Raw genomic sequence first — 19,266 nt, forward strand, 5'->3', positions numbered from 1 at the left:
CCTTTTTCCAAGACCCCTGAAGACAGAGTTCATTACATCCCTGTAAAGCTTCCAGTACTATCTTCACACGCCAACTAAGTTTTCAAGAATGTGGTAAGAGGATAAGTTCATAGCTAGACATTTTGACTGAAAAATATTTTTTTACTATTTCTGATTCTAAGCATTAATGTGTTACAAGGTAGCAAGGCAGATCTCTAAGACAGAAAGTATCTACTTTTCATTTACTGTATAGCTTGTAGAGTAGAATCAACAATCATTACTACCTGTGCTGCTAAACTGAGGAAATAATTTTCATCCTCACGTCCATTCCCAACACTGTTCAATACACATACAGCTTAGTCTAAAAAATACACAAAATCTTTGTCAAATTCCCCTGGAGGAAAGGTTGCATCTATTTTTCATCCCAAAAATTCTTAAAGGCTTGGGAAATGGATTGGAGCTTTAAAGCTTCAGTCACAGTGAATATTTTAGAAATGGAAGTAGTGTGACAAAACTGAAGATTCCAGAGGAAACAGATTTATTCAAACATTAGATTTAAATATTAAAGCCACAAAGATAATTTGCTATAACAGAAAAACTCACAGCTCGACTAATAATTCATCTGTAAGTAAAAAGCAAGTTAAATGGCTTGGGATATTTTATCACCCCATTGGGAGGGGACATTAAGTGCTCTATGGTCAAATAAGTCTAGAAAAAAGTTACGGCCGGGCGCGGTGGCTCAAGCCTGTAATCCCAGCACTTTGGGAGGCCGAGACGGGCGGATCACGAGGTCAGGAGATCGAGACCATCCTGGCTAACACGGTGAAACCCCATCTCTACTAAAAAAAAAGTACAAAAAACTAGCCGGGCGAGGTGGCGGGCGCCTGTAGTCCCAGCTACTTGGGAGGCTGAGGCAGGAGAATGGCGTGAACCCGGGAGGCGGAGCTTGCAGTGAGCTGAGATCCGGCCACTGCACTCCAGCCTGGGCGACAGAGCGAGACTCCGTCTCAAAAAAAAAAAAAGTTACATACAGTATCCTCACCATGGAGGTTTATAAGAGACATAAGCATATACAAGGCTCTGAGATCCTGCAGGAGGAAAACCTGCTAACTTTGTTTAACCTATTTCTACCCCCACTCTTGTATTACTATGCAGACGTGAAAGCAAGCAGATACAGTGGGGTACCAAATCACGGGCTCTGAGGACTCCTCCCAGGTGGTCTAGGGTGACGTGCCCTGCCCATGGGAGGATGCAGCAGTTCTCCTAGTAAGCACCTATTCTTCTCAGAGCAGCTGCTGGTCCCAGCAGGAAGGATGTTTCCTGAAGAAAGAGCTGGTAAAGGAGGATGACAACAAATTGGCAGAGGAAAGGGAAGGAAGCAAGTGAAGCTGCAGCCTCTGCTCAAGAGCCCGCTCTGTCCTTCTGCACACCAGGGCACAGTGCTGCTACCAACTCCAGGCCACAGCCACGTGGGGCATTCATGGAGCCACAAGGGCAGCCCCTTGCATCATGGAAATTATGAGACCTACAATTCTGAGACTGCTGCCTTCTATTCTTTAATCAACTACCGATGCAAAAACATAGACTTCTTTCCCTACAACTACCCCCACCTGACCCCTCCCAAGTGTCTCACTTTCACTTTGCTGAACCTATATTTTCACTGTTTGTAGGAGAAAGAAAGGGAGGGAGATCTTACTCAGAGAGGAGCGTTGTCTTTGAACAAAGGTCCAAGCTTGCCAACCTCATTTTTCTGAGCTGTATTGAATTAGTATCCCAATATGGAATCTTCAATTTCCAATGTTTCAAAGAATATAACTTTGCTATATTGGATGATTTTTTAAAATATATATTTTAGGGCAACTTTCAAAAAAATAAAAGCATAAGGCTAATTCCCCCCACTCATCAGTCATTAGCTTTTTAGTTCTTGTCCAAATCCAGTGCTCAGGTTTCTGGGACTCAGGTTAGCATGGTGTCAACATCCTCCAGTAGTTATCACTCAGGCAGCTCTCTGCAGGAATTCTACATCAGGGAACAACTCCTGTGGTGGGTCTCACTGAAGCTGCTAATTTAATTTTATTTGTAATATCCTCAGTTTTTTGAGGGACTATTTCATTTGCCCCATATACTGTAAAAGGTAAAAATTTTAAAAAGGGAAGCTACCCTGCCATTCTTTCCCCAACTCCTCAAAACTATTCAATGAACTTTTTCCTTTACACTTTTTAATTTCCTCCTCAGATCATCCTTCTCCAGCAAGAGGCTTGAATTACTTTGCATAAAAGAGCATTTCTCCATGATTGTTTTAGAGAAAGCTTTGGCTTCTTTAATGCTAGGCCATTTCATGGCCTGTATCTCATACATAGAAAAGAATGGTCTGAATAAAATCTTATCAAGTTAACTCCATAGGTGTTCTAAACTATTTCACCACCAGGAATACGATCTGGTTCCTGATAGGAAAGCTGTCAAAGAATGGAATTAGTTTAAAATCCTCCGTGTGAGCCCTCTGGCACGTTTTCTACCAAAGGTAGCAAGTCCACAGGTGTGGGAGGTCAGGCCAGTGATAGAAATAAGTGTGGTGAGTTGGGTGGGGACTTAGATGGGCTGGAGAGCACGCCCTATGCAATGGCTGCTGTGGGGTATGCGGGTTCAATTTTGTTAGAGCTGCCAGAGTTTCAAGGGAAGCTAGGAATCAGCCTTGATAGACAATCTTCTGATCTTTAAATGTTGGCAATTCATTATTCTCATATATCGTTTTGACCTATTGATGTGGTTTGGCCATGTCCCCACCCAAATCTCACCTTGAATTGTAATAATCCCCATGTGTCAAGGGCAGGGCCAGGTGAAGATAACTGAATCATGGGGTCAGTTTCCCTCATACTGTTCTCATGGTAGTGAATACATCTCACAAGATCTGATGGTTTTATAAATGAGAGTTCCCTGCACAAGTTCTCTTGCCTGCCACCATGTAAGAGGTGACTTTGCTCCTCATCCCCTTTCTGCCATGGTTGTGAGGCCTCCCTAGTCATGTGAAACTGTGAATTTGTTAAACCGTTTTCCTTTGTAAATTATCCAGTCTCGGGTATGTCTTTATTAGCAGCATGAGAACAGACTAATACACTCATCAAAACTTCTGCAGGTTGGACAGCCCTTTTAGGCCCTCAGGGTAAGACCTCTGCCCCACAACCTTGGGCAGGTATACAGATGATGAGGTGTCAGGAAAGAGAACACCAGTGCAGGCTATAGTCCAAGTAGGCACTTGGTGGGGTGACCTCTTTCCTTAAGGATGACGCATGCGTAGGTTCTGGTCCCTTCTGGATCATAATGAATGGGTAATGTTATTTTGTCTTCCTGCTTTTAAGGGAAATAATAAGAATAATAATGACCATCCTAATTAAGTCTAGCATTCTGAAGGTGGGCAGGGAAACCAGGTAGGTATGGGACAAATTCTCAATACAAATCCCAGCTTCACAGATAAACTGCACAAGGTAGCAAAGCCTTTGTAGTTTGGTTCTAATGAAAGACCCAAGTCCTTTTAAGGCTTACACAAACACTGGGCAGTGGGACAAAGTACAAGGGTCCATCTTAATTCATTTTGGAAAATTAAAGAGCTTCTTTAGATTACAGAGCAGCATAGTTGGGCTTCAGTGAGGGTAAATAAGCCCTTCCAGTTGCTAAGAGACCCATAATTTAATCCCCTTCCCTTGATCAACATGTGTAACTCAGCAGAAAGAAGAGGAAGTAAAAAAGAATTTGATAAAGCTTTGAAAATAATGTTAAATTTAGTAACTGAAAAATCTCACCTTTTACATAGAAGTCCCATGGGAGGTAAAAGGTCCCCTTCCCCCTGCTTTTTTTTTTTCTTTTTTTACTACACCATAGATGGAAATTTCTTTCGTTAAGTTTAAAAAACTAGCCTAAAGGAAAGTTACCATTTCCAGTAGGTCTTCAAGTCTCTCCTTTCTTTTCCTCCTTTTCATCCTCTATGTAGAACATTGTACATACCTCAGGAACTTGATTGTCCACTGGGAGGACTGTAATGTTAAAGCAGATCCCATGCAAAGTGCCGCCATGTTGGTTACTGACGGAAAATGTGAACTGGACATCTCTGCAATGGGGACCAATGTCTTGCATGGGGGGCATGTAGGCCACTTTCATATAGTTCACAGCATGCTGCAAAGTAAGTTGAGATGGATATGTGGGTGTTGATTTGCAAGGATCAAAAGCTTTTAGAGGACCATCATGTTAATTGATGTTGAACATTGTAAATGCCACCATCATCACTTTGAAGATTACCAAAAGCTCTTTTTTGACTTCAGTGGCAAAAACTACAATAACTTTTGCACCAAACTAATAGAAACAAGGAAGAATTCTCCTACAGGGTTTCAGAAGGAGCATGGCCCTGCCAACACCTTGATTTAAGACTTCCAGCCTCCAGGACTATGAGAAAATAAAGCTCATAGTCCTTTATGTCCTGGGGGTTTATTTTAAACCATCCAGTTCATGGTATATTGTTGTTAGCCCTTGGAAACTAACACAGTAAGATATTGAATAAATTGAATTTTGTGAAATAAATACGTATACACCAGATACCCAAATTACAGTACTGCTGATGGCAAAACAATACAAAAGTCTGTTTTGTAAAATTACTGAAGAGATTGTGAAACCACATTTAACTTGATCAAGTACTTTGAAATAGATGCCACACGCTTAATGGAAACATACAAGCAGCAAGTATAAAGACATTAAGCCTTTGTGGATATCAAAGGCCAACATTCTCAGGCACAACACTAGGCATGCCATACCTTCTAAGTGCACACTTGCATCATGTTTGTCAGCATTTCAACATATCCTCATACCTGAGTGAATGACCTCAGCTCCAGGGCCATAGGATTCTTAACTACTTTTGGTATGCTGTCCACCAGGAATAATTTCCCAGCATCCAAGTGTCTAAAGAGAAATACAGAGGAACACATCAGCTCATTTTTAGGTAAGAAAAATGAAATCAAATAGCCCAGAATCAAAAACTGAAAGACCTCATTGTGGGAAGAAATCAGGTGCTCTATCTTTATATTTTCTCTTTACGTTTGGAGATTCTAGCATTAAGTCCAGTGTCATCAATGTCATCCTTATCATGACTGCAAAATGTATGTACAGAATCTTTTGCTTGGCATCATGTAAGGGAATTGTTACACTCATGTTAAAAATGCTTTCCTGCTCTCATGCATACGATACTAATCTAACATATATTCATGCCATTTTTCTGGATTGAGATCATAGAATGCAATGATTTCATGGCAGTAATATGCAAAACTAATGTTAGGAAGATCTCAATAAATTGTACTAAAAAGAAAAATAAGCATTGTCTTTCAAAAAGGGATTAAAGACTGTTATAAGCCTACCAATGCTGAAGACACGACAAGCTGCAGATCACTTACCCACTAATACAGCTTTCAAAGGGAGATACGAGGTAAGTTTGAGATAAAAGTAAACACTTAATTGAGTATAATTTCATCCCTGACCAATGGCGCAAGTGAACCACAGTACTACATATATATTTCTATATACTGAAACTTTCAACTTTGCAATCCTAGAACTAGCCCAAATGCTGACTTTTCAGATACCTGTGGCTGAAGGAGAAAAATGGAGGAGTAGTTATTGTGTAGACCAGCTCCCTGTCATACGATTCGGTATCTATAAAATGTAGCTGTTTCTTAGTTATATAGGCCACCTCAGTTTCCTTGACAACCAAATGCCGAGAAACTCCAGGAGCCTCTTTTGGAAGCTGGTCATCCACTGGAGTGATATGGATTGTTGCCACCTGGAATAAAAATGTCTGTACCATTAATTTGAAATACCAAAAAAAAAAAAAAAGGCAAAGAAAATGCCACACAATCACCTAGTCACAGTTAAGATAATTTCAAAAACGTCATTTATAATACACTTCTGTCAAATGATTCAGGAGCTATTAAGAGTGTGGGCCAAAAAATGGAAATCTTTTACTCATTTAATATTATATTTTAAGAAGATAATTATTACAGGTCAGATGCGGTGACTCACCCCTGTAATCCCAGCACTTTGGGAGGCCAAGGTGGGTGGATCACCTGAAGCCAGGAGTTCAAGACCAGCCTGGCCAACATGGTGAAACCCTGTCTCTACTAAAAATACAAAAATTAGTTGGGTGTGGTGGTGGATGCCTGTAATCCCAGCTACTCGGGAGGCTGAGGCAGGAGAACTGCTTGAATCCCAGAGGAGGAGGTTGCAGTGGGCCGAGATTACGCCATTATACTCCAGCCTGGATGACAAGAATGAGACTCCATCTCAAAAAAATATATATAAAAATATATACACACATATATATATTTCACAATTATAGTGAATCCAGTCATGAGTGCTACAGAATGGGCGTATAAAACACAAAATATGTTCTTGGTTTTATTTTTACATCTCTCTTCTACCAACAACCGGTGCTTTCTTTGATACTTCCCTACATTCAGTCATCAATCTTAGAAACGTTGACATGAATTTTGGTTCCTCCTTCTCCACCCACATATAACACATCACCCAGTCCCAGAGTTTCTATTTATAAAATTTCCTATGCAGTGACCATACTCTACATCCCACGCCCAAGTGTCATTCCCATTGCTACTGGCCTACCTTTCATAATTTCATCCTTACATTATTGCAATAGCTGTCTGTTAGCCCTAAATCCAAGAGCTAATCTAGACTTTTCATACCTCTAGTGTTATCTTCAAAAAAGTACAAATCAAATAAGTTAATTCACCCCTTAAAAAATCTTAAAACAACTGCTCAAAAAGTGTGGAATTATTTATAGAATATCCAAACTCCTTAGCATGGCATCCAAGACTTTCCATATACACTCTCTCAACCTTATCTCTTTTTTTTTTTTTTTTTTTGAGGAGTCTCGCACTGTCACCCAGGCTGGAGTGCAGTGGCGTGATCTTAGCTCACTGTAAGCTCTGCCTCCCTGCTTCACACCATTCTCCCGCCTCAGCCTCCTGAGTAGCTGGGACTATAGGCGCCCACCATCACACCCGGCAAATTTTTGTATATTTAGTAGAGATGGGGTTTCACCATGTCAGCCAGTATGGTCTTGAACTCCTGACTTCAAGTGATCTGCCCTCCTTGGCCTCCCAAAGTACTGGGATTACAGGTGTGAGCCACCATCCAGCAACCTTTCAACATCTTTTACTACCTTTTAAAATCAACCCAACACTCTAATTGCACACAATGGACTGACCATGTACTGGTCCTCGACCATACTTCCATGGATCATGTTGCTTCTTCAATGGAGAATGCTTTTCTCCTGTTTTATCCAGCAATCTGAGTCCTTCTCACCCTTAAAGGCTCTTCTTAGATCTTTCTCCAGTTTTTCAGTTGGAATTATTCATGAATTTTACTTACCCCTTGGTATGGTTTGAATGTTTGTGTTTTCTCTGGAATTTATGTTGAAACTTAATTCCCAACACAAAATTAGTAAGAGGCAGGGCCATTAGTAGTGACTGGACCACGAGGTTGAATTCATGAGCATCTAATCACCCTCATGAATCAACTCGTGCCTTATAAAAGGGCTTGAGGGAGTGAATTCATCTTCTATCCCTTTTGCTGTGTGAGGACACAGCATTTGTTCCCTCTGGAGGATACAGCAACAAGGCACCATCTTGAAAGCAGAGAGCAGCCCTCATCAGACACAAAACATGCTGGCAACCCGGTCTTGGACTTCCCGGCTGCCAGAACTGTGAGAAATAAATTTCTATTATTTATACATTACCCAGTCTCAAGTATTTTGCCATAGCAGCACAAATGGACTAAGACAGAGATAGGTACTGAAATACCTGAAAATGTGAAAGTGGCTTTAGAACTGGGTAATGTGTACAGACTGGAAGAATTTGGAGAAGTGTGTTAGAAAAAGCCTATATTGCTGTGAATAGATCATAAAGGGCAATTTGGTGAGGACTCAGAAGAGGTGGGCTATAGACAGAGCCTCAATCTTCTTAGAGATTACCTAAGTGGTCATAATCACAACATTGGTAGACATACAAACAGTAAAGACCCTTCTGATAAGGTCTTAGATGGAAATGAGGAATGTCTTATTGGAAACTGGAGGAAAGATCTTGTTATAAAGTGGCAAAGAACTTGGCTGAATGGTGCCTGTGTTCTAACACTTTATGTAAGGCAGAACTGAGCAGGGATGAGGTAGGATATGTGGTGGAAGAAATAACCAAGCAAGAGCTGAGCATGTTGCATGGCTTTTCTTGACTTCTTATAGTAAAATACAAGAAGGGAGAAATGAACTAAAGCCAGAATTTTTCATCAAAGGGAAAGCAGAACTTAAAGACTGGAAAAATTCTCAGCCTGCCCATATAAAGAACAAAAAAGCATCTTTAGGAGAGGCCACAAAACGTGTGACCAAGTGCCTATATGATAAAGAGATTAGTATGAACAGAAAGAAACCAGTTGCTATTTACCAAGACAATGGAAAAATGACCCTGAAGGTATTTTAGACAACAGGCCACCATTCCCATCACAGGTTCAGAACGCCAGGGCCTTGAGGACAGAATGGTTTCAAGGGAGGGACCTGTGGGGTCTCTGCCCAGCACTGCCTCAAGTTTCTGCTCCCTGCATTCTGATGCAATCGTCCCTGTGGCTCAAGCAGGCCCAGGAACCACTTGAGCCACCACTCTAGAGAACACAAGCAGTAGGCCTTGGTACAAATACCAACTCTGCTTGTGTGCAGAGTGCAAGAGCTGTGAAAACAGAGCTGCCTCCACTTAGATTTCAAGAGATGCCTCAGAGAGCCCTGGGACTCAGGCAGAGTTGCCTCAGGTGCAGGGCTGCTGCAGACAGCACCCACTAGGGCAATGCCCAGCAGAGCCATGGGGTCAGGGCCACCGCAGAGACCACCAATGTGCAATGCCATCTAGGAAAGCCTCAGGCACCTGACGCCAAACTCTGACAGCTGTTGCATGGGCTATACCCAGAAAAGCCATAAAGGTGGAATTAACCCTACCCCAGCATGTCCAGAAGGCAGAACATAGAGTCAAAGAAGATGATTCACAAGCCTCAAGACTTAATGTCGTTTGCCCTGTTGAGTTTTGGATCCTTTCTTCTTTCCTATTTCTCCCTTTTGGAAGAGGAATGTCTATCCTATACCTGTCCCTCCACTGTATTTTAGAAGCATGTAACTTGTTTGATTTTATGTACTCACAGCTGGAGGGGAACTTTGTTTCAGGATGAGTTGTACCTGAAGTCTCATCCATACCTGATTGAGTACACAAATATATACTAAATGAGATTTTAGACTTTCTTCTTTTGTGTTGAATAAATTTCTATTATTTCTAAATTATGCAGTCATTTATCCTGTTATAGCAGATTAAACAAACTTAAGCATCCCCCAACTAGCATACTTATTCCATTGTTTTGTATTACTAGTTAGTTTACAAATGAGTCTCTCTCCCAGACTGAAAGTTCCATGAGACCAGCATTACAATATGGTGTAAACCACATGGAATTTGACAGTACAGTTACAGTCCTGAGTATACCACTTACTAGCAGCTATTTAACCTTGAACAAGTTACTTATCCTTTTAGGGTCAATTTTCTTATTAGTAAGTTAAGCATAATACTAACAATCTCACAGAGTTGTTATCAGGATCAAATATTAATATGTAGGTAAAATGTCTGGCACATAGTAGGTGCTTAATATTACATTCATCTGTGTATCTCCACAACATCTAGCACAATTTTTTCATAGGTAGGAGGCACTTTATTAATGTTTGCAAACTGAATAAAGTCAACATGTCCTGTTTGAGATTTTAAGTCTTAAAACTACACTCAGAGGTTTATAGCATGCTAGAGGGTAAGGAGGACTCACCAAACAACTTTTATCATCACATTTCTTTTTTACAATAATCCATGATTGGTTGTGGAAAAGCTATTAATTACTCTGTCCAGAAATGGTACTTTGCCTGGCTTCATGAGTCTTTACAAAAGCCTGCCCCATGAACTCTTTCTATCTTGGTTGCCATGACTGTCATGAGGGCTCCACCCTCATGAATGGGTTAGTGATCTTTATAAAAGGACTTGAGTCTGCAAGTTCGAGCTCTTGCTCTCTCTCACCCACATGATGTTTTCCACTCTATTAGGATGTCGTAAGAAGGCCCTCACAAGATGTAGTTCATTGATCTTGGACCTTCCAACCTCCAGAACCATGAGCCAAATAAATTTCTATTGTTTATAAATTATCCAGTCTGTAGTACTCTGTTATAGCAGTACAAAATGGACTAAGACAGCTTCACTCACTCAACTTGCTTTTGAAAAACATTTCCAACTCTATTCTACTTGGTAGACAGCTTTATAGAGCTTAAGCCTTAAGAGATCTTAATCCAAGAGAGAGCAATATTAGAAGCAAAAGGGAGAATAAAAATAAAGATAGATGAGAGCTGCAGAAAGAAGACTAGAAAATGAGGAAAGAATGGAAGAAGGTGACACAAAACCACATGGGTGAAGTGGAAGGGAGAAATGAAACGTGACCAGATGAGAGAACAAGCACTGGGGGTGCACATTTACCACAAGTCAGAGAAGAAAGTTGGTGGGCAAAACTAACAGTGTAAGTAGTTTCTGGGGGTGAGAAATAGCACTGGATAGCTTCAAAGGAAGATGCAAAAGAGCAAGCTAGCAGAAATCAAAGAATCAGGGCAGAGAAGGGATGAAGAACCCGTTCCCACAATAAAGTCAGATACCAGCTGGTGGAGTATCACATTGTGAGCCTGAATATGAGGATCAAGGTCAGGTTTTGTCATTTTGTATACAGATTTATCACTTTATATTCTGATTCCTTATAAGTCTGTAGCTATAAGCAGGCTGGAGGGACATGGGGGACGCCAGCAAGCAAGAGCCCAGCAATTGATTTGAGCACTAGTTTTCTACTGTTTGCCTGGGATTGGGTGTTTAATAACGCTTTTATTACAATCAAATTTCAGTACATTGAGAACACTTTCTTTCTCAATGGAGTTTGCTGAAATGGGACTTTTCTCACCCACAGAATGATAACTGTTTGAACATGCATAAATATGTAAAGACGTATCAACTTAGGCCATCATCAAGCATGTTTAAAAAAATGTGCCCACCGGAAGACCTCCTCTTTCAGCTTTGGAGCCCCACCGCTCTGTTTCTGTATGGGGGAGCTTCTTCCGTCTGTCTTCTCCCTTCCTTCTTGCCTATTAAATGCTCCACTCCTTAAAATCACTCCATGTGTGTCCATGTCATTTTATCTAAACTAGCATGAGGACCAAGAACCTTGGTGTTCCTTCACTCATCAAAGCCATATCACTTTGGTGCATTGGCCGGGAATCTGAGGTACAGCCTTCATCAGAGAGGTGAGTGTGGGAGCAAGCTTAAAATCTATTCTGTCATTCCGAGGCACTCTTTGCCTCTATATTAAAATAAATCAAATAAATCAACAGGCATCTGTCAACCTAGTACACACACTTAGTGTTGGCTGCCGTACTCAAGTCACGGACATAAGGCTTGCTAGGGAGAAGGGGCAGAACTCCCCATTACCCACAGGTACTGGGACTGTTGGCCATGCTTGAACTAGCTTCTTTTCATGGGAGACCTTGCCATCACATGAGGCTGGGAAAAGTTCTGAGGCAACTGAGAATTTCTGGCCAGGTGTGATTCAAAGGCCTCTGGACCGGACACAGCCTCCAACAGCCCATTCTGGGTGTTGGCAGAGAACCTCAACTATCCTGTTGCAAAAGTCATCTTCCCTTTCTATCTGCAGCCTCTTACTCTTTCTCTGTGTGAAATGTGCAAGGATTTTTATGGTCTAGGAACAGGGTTTTCTTCTTTTCCCCTGCGGTGAGGTTACTTGATACCACTTCTCCGGCGAGCACATGGTATTTCTAAGCCACCTAGTAGAAATCAGGCTCTAGGCCTCTTCTGTGAATGGAAAGTTTCTGCTTTTAACAATTAAGAGTAAAACATCTTCTGTAGCCAAATTTTAATCTCGATATTGTCCCAATGGCAGGAAAACGGCCATTCGGTTCCTACGTTCCTTTAAGGTACCTATTTTGTCTCCTATTAAGACAGTACTTAATTAGTAAGGGGATTTTAAGTCTGGAAGTTAACCAGAACCATTTTTCTATGGGTAAATGGGCTATTATAGCATGGGCTATAATAGCAGGATATAGAGTTCAATCTGGCATGCTCCCTCCCTTAAAGGGGCCTTGCCCAATTACATCATTTTATTGGAATCCATTTTTTGGAAGGCACACAGGCCATGCAAGTCTAGGAAGTCAAAGGGAAATAAAAGGCAGAGAACTGATTGCTTGGGGACAGCATGACTAAGACCCAACACTCAGTTCCTCTGGTGCCATGGCTTGGAGGGTCACGCCTGCAGTCACATGCAGCACATTTAAGCGGGTGCTGGGAATCCAGGAGTAACGGACAGAAAATAGTTGGGGGGACGTCCTCTACTGTTTTCATCTCCATCCTGGATCACATACCAAAAGGAAGGAGACTAAAAGGATGCTTTTATTCTCACTTCTCTTTCTAGATGAGTAACAGATTGTCTTCAACATGCACTCCCCTAGAGTGTATTTTGAAGCACTGGGACTCCTTCGACCTTGGAACTTTGAAGAAAAAGTGGCTTATTTTCTTTTGCAGCCATATCAGGCAGGCCCAGGGAAAACAGTTTTCTAAAATTAAAAAGGTAACTTTCAGGGAAGTCATCTGAGGGGCCTCTTTATGTGGGGCCCCTTCAAGTTCCCTTCTCATTGCAGGACCTTAGGCAAGTAAAGGGAGACTTAGGCCAATTTTCTAACAACCCTAATAGGTATATAGAAGCTTTCTAAAATTTAACTTAAGTATTTGACCTCACACAGACTTAGCAAACCCTCACTGCAGCTAAAACAGGCAGCTCCATAAGCAGAAGAGAAGTTTGGAGATAAGCAATATGTCTTCTACAGTAGGCCAAAAGGGGAAAGAAAAAACAGGGAAGGCAAAGAAATAGGGGAAACACAATTCCCAATAGGAAGAGAGGCAATACCTCTTAACAGCCCTAATTGAATTCCTTTCTACGATGTTTTTCCTTCTTTTGTAGTTTAAAATGGCTTCTATCTCTTTTATCATGTTCTTACAACCTGGGAAAAATTAATTTTCCAAACCTTAAAACACTTGACGTAGAGTTGAGCTAGGGGGAAGGGAACCCAGAAGCCTGAAATGCTGACAAAAGGGTAAAAATTTCTTACCAGTTGGGCTTTTGGCTTCTCTCCCTGTGCAAACCAGAACAAGGGATAATAAGGATCACTGTTGATGTTCTCCATAAATGTATAATTAATAAAAAAGGATTTGTAAGGTTGGTCTTAAGCTGTAAACAATCTTGTGTGCTTTGCGTGTCTTTCTATATGGTTCTATCAAAGAAAAGGTATCTTAGGTTAGGATGCAGGCCCAGGACCCCATAGGTCTGCTGTTCAAGCCAGCCCAGCAGAACGGTCAGTAACAAACTTGGCTACAGGCCTCCATCTTGCTTCATGTCCTTAGGAACATAATCTGTAACCACGTGGCAATACTTTGTTTTAGTCTCTGCCATTTTACAGTGGTGGCTGTCTTCTTGTGCTGTCAGTTCCTGGGTAAGGGCCACAAAATCAAATAAGCCAGTTTGTCACTCTGGGTGGTGCCAGCTGATCCATCAAGGGCAGGGTTTACAAAATATCTTAAGCCCTGATCTTAAGAGTGGTTTAGGGAGGGTCAAAATCTTGTAGCCTCCAGCTGCATGGCTCCTGGGCCATGGTTTCTAATCTTCCCCAGGCAAGAGGGAAGTACATCTTGGGAATCAGCTGTTACCATCTTTGTTTTAGACTACAGATTGTAAACCAGGCTCCTTCCAAAGCTGGTTCAGCCTGGTCAAGGACAGCCTAGGGGCTGAAAAAAAATGGAGTTGTTTGGGTCAGATCTCTTTCACTGTCTCAGTCGCAATTTTGCAATGGTAGTTTCAAAAGCTGCCTATCACTCCTTTGAAAATACCTTGTACACTCATGGTTGTCATAACCTAATTAAGGCTCATTGATTTCATCTGCAAGGTTACTTTTTTTTGTAAAGTTCAAAAGCTGAAAATCTTAACTGCTTGGTATAGCTAAAGTCAAGTAACAAGGGATTTAAAAGGATTTTCTTAAAGAGTGCTCAGCTTAATTAAGAGTGGATATTCAAGTTATAGGTATATTTAAAAGGCCTTTATGTTTTTCTTTATTTGGATGTTGCTTTTCTGGAAAAAGGCTCTTTTCTTCTCAGTCAACTGAGTTATTTTTCTCCATTTTTTGTCTTATCACTCTTAATGCATGCCTGAAAGGCTCTAAGATAACTTCTGGTAGCATGGGACTCCTTGGGAAAAACAGAGGACGTGCCACAGACCCTGTTTTGGGAAAATATAAACAAATAAATAAACAAAAACAAACCTCTGTTTTCCTCATAAAACCCCAGGAATTAAAAGGAAATTATCCCTCTCAAAATCAAAGGCTCTGTTCTGTTTTGCATTGTGTTATCTGATGGTTTGAGTTTTGGGAGTATCAGAAATTACTTCGCATTATGAGAGAGCTTTGGTAATAACTAGGTAGAAAATACACTGTAAGGGATGGCTAATAGTAGTTATAAATCAGACAAGCATGCTCTTAGCCACCTGGAAAATAAGGCAACATCCCAACCCTACATTGAGAGATGAGACTCCCATCAGGGATGGGCTGATTACAAAATAAGCCAATTCCTAGAGGATCCTAAAGTTCCCAGACAACAGATCTGGGGTGGAGTTGCTTCAGCTGCGAGTTACACGTCGGATTGATCTCTGGCACAACCGGGTTCCTGGAGTTACCTCAGCTGAGGACTAGAATTAGAGAAAAGGGAAAGACCTTTTGTTCTAGTAAGTGTCAAGTACGGATGCTCTTTGACTTACGGTGGGGTTACGTCCCAGGAAACCCATTGGAAGTCAAATGCATCTAATACCCCTGACCTACCGAATGCCACAGCTTAGCCTCGCCCACCCTAAATGTACTCAGAACACTTAGAATTGCCCACAGTTGGGTAGAATCATCTAACACAAACTCTGTTTTATAATCAAGTGTTGAATATATCATGTAATTTATTGAATACTGTACATTATGTCGAAATTGCAACCATTTCGCACCATTGTAAAGTCCAAAAATCAGAAACTGAGGACTGACTGTATGTGACATTGAATCACATGAGTGGATTACTAGGGCCTGAGGGGTGTCCGTTCTTTAGAAAAATGTAGAGTATATATCTTCAGGGCTGTGAATTCCATACTAGTTATCAATATTTTAAGATCATTCTGTATATGTATATGTTTTAAATTATACAAGCAAGCTAGGAGGAGAATGTGCAATTTTGAGGGACACCTAATTTGCATTGGGTTAGGGAATATTTTTCAACCTCTTGCTTTATACTCTGATATAAACTTGTGTTTATGAACTTGTTAATATTATTTAATCATGCAGACTTCCAATCATTGTATTGCTCATTTACTGACAAAAAGGGAAAATACGAAACACAGAAAGGGGAAATAAACTGACTTTTATAATGAAAAAAAAAAAAAAAAAATAAGCCAATTGGCTTTGGTTTGCCTCGAAAGGAAATGCATGGTAGAAGCATTACACCATCTTCTCCCATGGTATCTATATGGTCTTTTCATACATTAACCATTGAAATAAAAGCACAGTAAGAAGTCTTAAGACACCACTCTGCCCTTTAGTAAAAGGGTTATAAAAGGTTGTAAAAATTTCACCTCATGGTCAAACTGATTAAGATAAAATGGAATAATCTATAAGTTTTCATTTGAACAAATAAACTAATGCAAGGGTAAAATTTAGCTTTAAACAGAATTTTCATGTCACAGTAAAGACTAACAAAATGTTTTTGCCTTTTGAGTCATCATTTTGGCAAAATAATTTATGGCAATCTGGAAATTATCCTTCCTGATGCCTGGCTTTTTGGATGGTTCAGAGGCTCCTGAAACCTTCAGAAAAGAGGTAAACAGAATTATTTGACATGTTTAGTCACATGAGATTGCCAAAATGATGTCCAATCTTCTTTAAGTTACATTTTGGTGAACACTAATATATGTTCAAAAATTGTATGGGTTGTCTAAAATTCTAATGCCTAAGTATATGCTATCAATCATAATTAAGGGTAAAGTTATTGTAAACCACAAAGATAAATAAAGTTCTTTCCCAGTCATGTTTTTAACTGTAACTATCCTGGAAATGTTGCCATCCACAGACAATTGTTGTCTTGCTTTGTTCGTTCTCAAAAGATGGTTTATAATCGAGCTATATTAAGGACTTTAACAGGTGTTCTCAAATGCAGGTTATTAATAGCTTTGAAGATTGTAACACTGAAATAGAGGGAGAATCTACGGGCCTCCTAAAAACCTGACATGTTCACAAATATCAAGCAAAACAAAATTTAACTAAGCACTGAGAAAGTTAAAGCAAACTTTTTGACTTTTGCTTGGAATACTGCTAATCCTTGTTTAGTTTTTCAGAGTCAAGGAAACTTATTTTAAACAATTTACAGCCTTTAATAATTAAGTAAGGTATTCTGTAAACAAAATTTGGAGCATGTTCATTTTTCTCCGCCTGGTTCCTCTAGAATCTGTAGACTATCTATAAGTACTCTTATGGCAATAAAGTTGTTTGCATCAGTGCAGTAAGAATCAATTTTTCTTTGTCAACAGGACACAATTGGAAAACCGGTTATTTTATCAAGGCTTTGACTGAAAGGGTGTGTTTCCCTTTAAGGAATCAAGTTTGACATGTAGAGCTAATTAAAGCCCCTTGGGGAGAACTGGCCTCCTACCTTGTCTATACAGTCCCCACACAGGGTTCCTGACCTGTGGTCAGTAAAGAATGTCACTTTCTAATAGGTCTGGAAGCTCTGAGTGTATCTTGGGACCTCAAGAGGAAAGGATCACCCAACTCACAGGTATTAGAGGATACAAACCCATGGCTGGGCTTGGCTTTAAAAGTCTTATCTGAAATTCCTTGTGAAACAGAGTTTCATCAAAGCCAATCCAAAAGGCCTATGTAAAAATAACCATTCTTGCTGCACTTTATGCAAATAATCAGGCCAACCATAAGACTAAAGTTCATTCATAATTACTTTTTACCAAAAATGAGGACTGAAGAGAAAAATTTTGCTCCAAAGCTTATCATAAATTTGTCATTAAATCCTAGTCTCATTGTTTTTAAACTTTTTGCCTACATTTTAGACTAATCTGTGAATCAAGTGATGATCTGCAGCTTAGAAAAAAAAAAAAGGATGGGTAATGTAAAAATGTGAATCAATATGCTAGTTCTGGGCAACTACTTTGCAAATTCTGCCAGGTAAGGAAAGTGAGTAAGGTGCCCATAACTCTGAGCTTTCTTTGTTTGGGAAAATAAAAGCAAGGAACTTCATAGACCCCCAAAGGGGAATTCTGTATCTTGGCAAGTAAAATTTTAAATGGAAATTGTCTACCACAACACACTTGTGGGAACTGCTGTCCTCACTCTACTATTTGCAATAGGGTTATACATGGTAGCAGCACCTTCTGACTAAAATATCCAACAGAGTTTTCATTGCTGTTGTATTTTGCTTTATCATTATCCTTATAACTGGGATAATAGTTACTGACAAAAAGGAAGCATAAAAGTTTTACTATCACTAAGTCTCCTAGGATTTTTTATTGGGTTTAGTGATGCACTTTTAAATGAAACGTGCTGCTTTTGGATTAACACCTAGTAAAGGAAAGGAAAATCTACAGGTGCTTAAAAATCAAATCAAAATTATTAACAGGCTCAGGGGAAATGCCGGCTTCAGCCCTGGGTGGCTACAATCCCTCTTTAAGAAATTCCAGTCTTCTTCATGGAATTGGTTAACCCCTTTATTAAGCCCTCTCTTGCTTGTATGTCTTGAATTGATATTTGGACGCTGTATTTTCAGTACTATAACTCAAATTGTTTCTTCTCGCCTAAAAGCAATCAAACTGTAAATGGTGCTGCAAACTGAACCACACATGGACATGCCATTCTTCCCAGGACCCTTAAATCAACCCCAGGAGGAGCCCTAACTGCTGTTCCCCATTCCACACCCCTTTTAAATTGGAAGTAGCCAGAAAGAGTCTTCGCCCAAAACCCCCTAACTGCAGTTAGTGTGATATCGCCACAGGGAGGAATGTGGTAGGAGTTACTAAGAAAAAGATATTATTTTAGGCAGATAGAGAGGAAAAGGGGTCCTTGGGTAGTTTTCATCTTTTAAAGCATATCCGGAAAATTTTCTTGTAAAGCCTCAGCTCTTAGAGCCAGGTGGGCAACCTTTTATATGCCAATGCTGACTATTAGAAACTGGGTCCACCCAACATGGCAATTCCCTTGGCCTTCTTGTCCCTGGCCCACATACTCTTGGCAACATGGCCACCCCCACATATCCCCACGTGTGTAGAAATCATGGCGCCCTGCATTTGCATATTAAAAGGTAGGGTGGGAGGACCAGCTTTTTTGCGGGCTATGTGAATGACATGCCTGGTCAAACTTATTCCCTGAGCCCTATGCAAATCAGACACCGCCTCCTCCAGCCTCTGCATATGTACCTGGCTGGTGTCCACGACACCTGGGGATCTCTTCTTTCAGCTTTGGAGCCACTCCCCGATCTGTCTCTGTACAGGGGAGGTTCTTCCTTCTGTCTTCTCCCTTCCTTCTTCCCCGTCTTGCATATTAAACTCTCCGCTCCTTAAAACCACACACACACACACACACACACACACACAAATATGCCCACCAAAAATTATTACAGGAGTATAAAAAAGCATGCTGTACATTCTTTTTACACAAAGAACACATTGGAGAATAAATTAGCATGGAAAATGGTCTCTTTGCAGGCACAATAACTATTGTTTCCTTATTAAATCCAGTTTTCCAATTAAGTAGAGCCTCACTGATCCACACTATGGCTGGGAGGTCCCACAGAGAATTTCTGAACTTTGTAGATTAGTGAAACACTATAATTGGGGGGAAAAATCATGACACTGACTCCAGGAGAATAGAAAAATGACTGCCATTGTATTTATTTTGATAACTGGATTTAATTTTTAATTACTGAAATGCTTCATAATGGATAAACATGCCGTAAACTTTGGCAACAGTCATGAAAGGATAGAGACAGGGAATTAATTTATTAGCACCTACTAAGTACTGTGTACTCACTGTTCTACTAGCTTTCTTGT

The 19,266-nt window shown here is 40.4% G+C and overlaps 1 protein-coding gene across 15 annotated transcripts in view; it reads right to left on the bottom strand.

Moving 5' to 3' along the window:
* Positions 1-19,266, bottom strand: part of FREM1 (FRAS1 related extracellular matrix 1) — a 175,383-nt gene that overhangs the window by 85,177 nt on the left and 70,940 nt on the right. For all 15 annotated transcript variants that reach the window (XM_031654249.1, XM_031654248.1, XM_031654247.1 and 12 more), the window contains 3 exons: positions 5,598-5,794; positions 4,833-4,923; positions 3,979-4,146 (listed from right to left, as the gene is read on the bottom strand). In XM_031654249.1, coding sequence (XP_031510109.1) covers positions 3,979-4,146; positions 4,833-4,923; positions 5,598-5,794 — 456 coding nt within the window. The remainder of the gene's footprint in view (positions 1-3,978; positions 4,147-4,832; positions 4,924-5,597; positions 5,795-19,266) is intronic.

Source organism: Papio anubis, chromosome 13, assembly GCF_008728515.1.
Source record: "Papio anubis isolate 15944 chromosome 13, Panubis1.0, whole genome shotgun sequence".
NCBI classification, from domain to species: domain Eukaryota; kingdom Metazoa; phylum Chordata; class Mammalia; order Primates; family Cercopithecidae; genus Papio; species Papio anubis.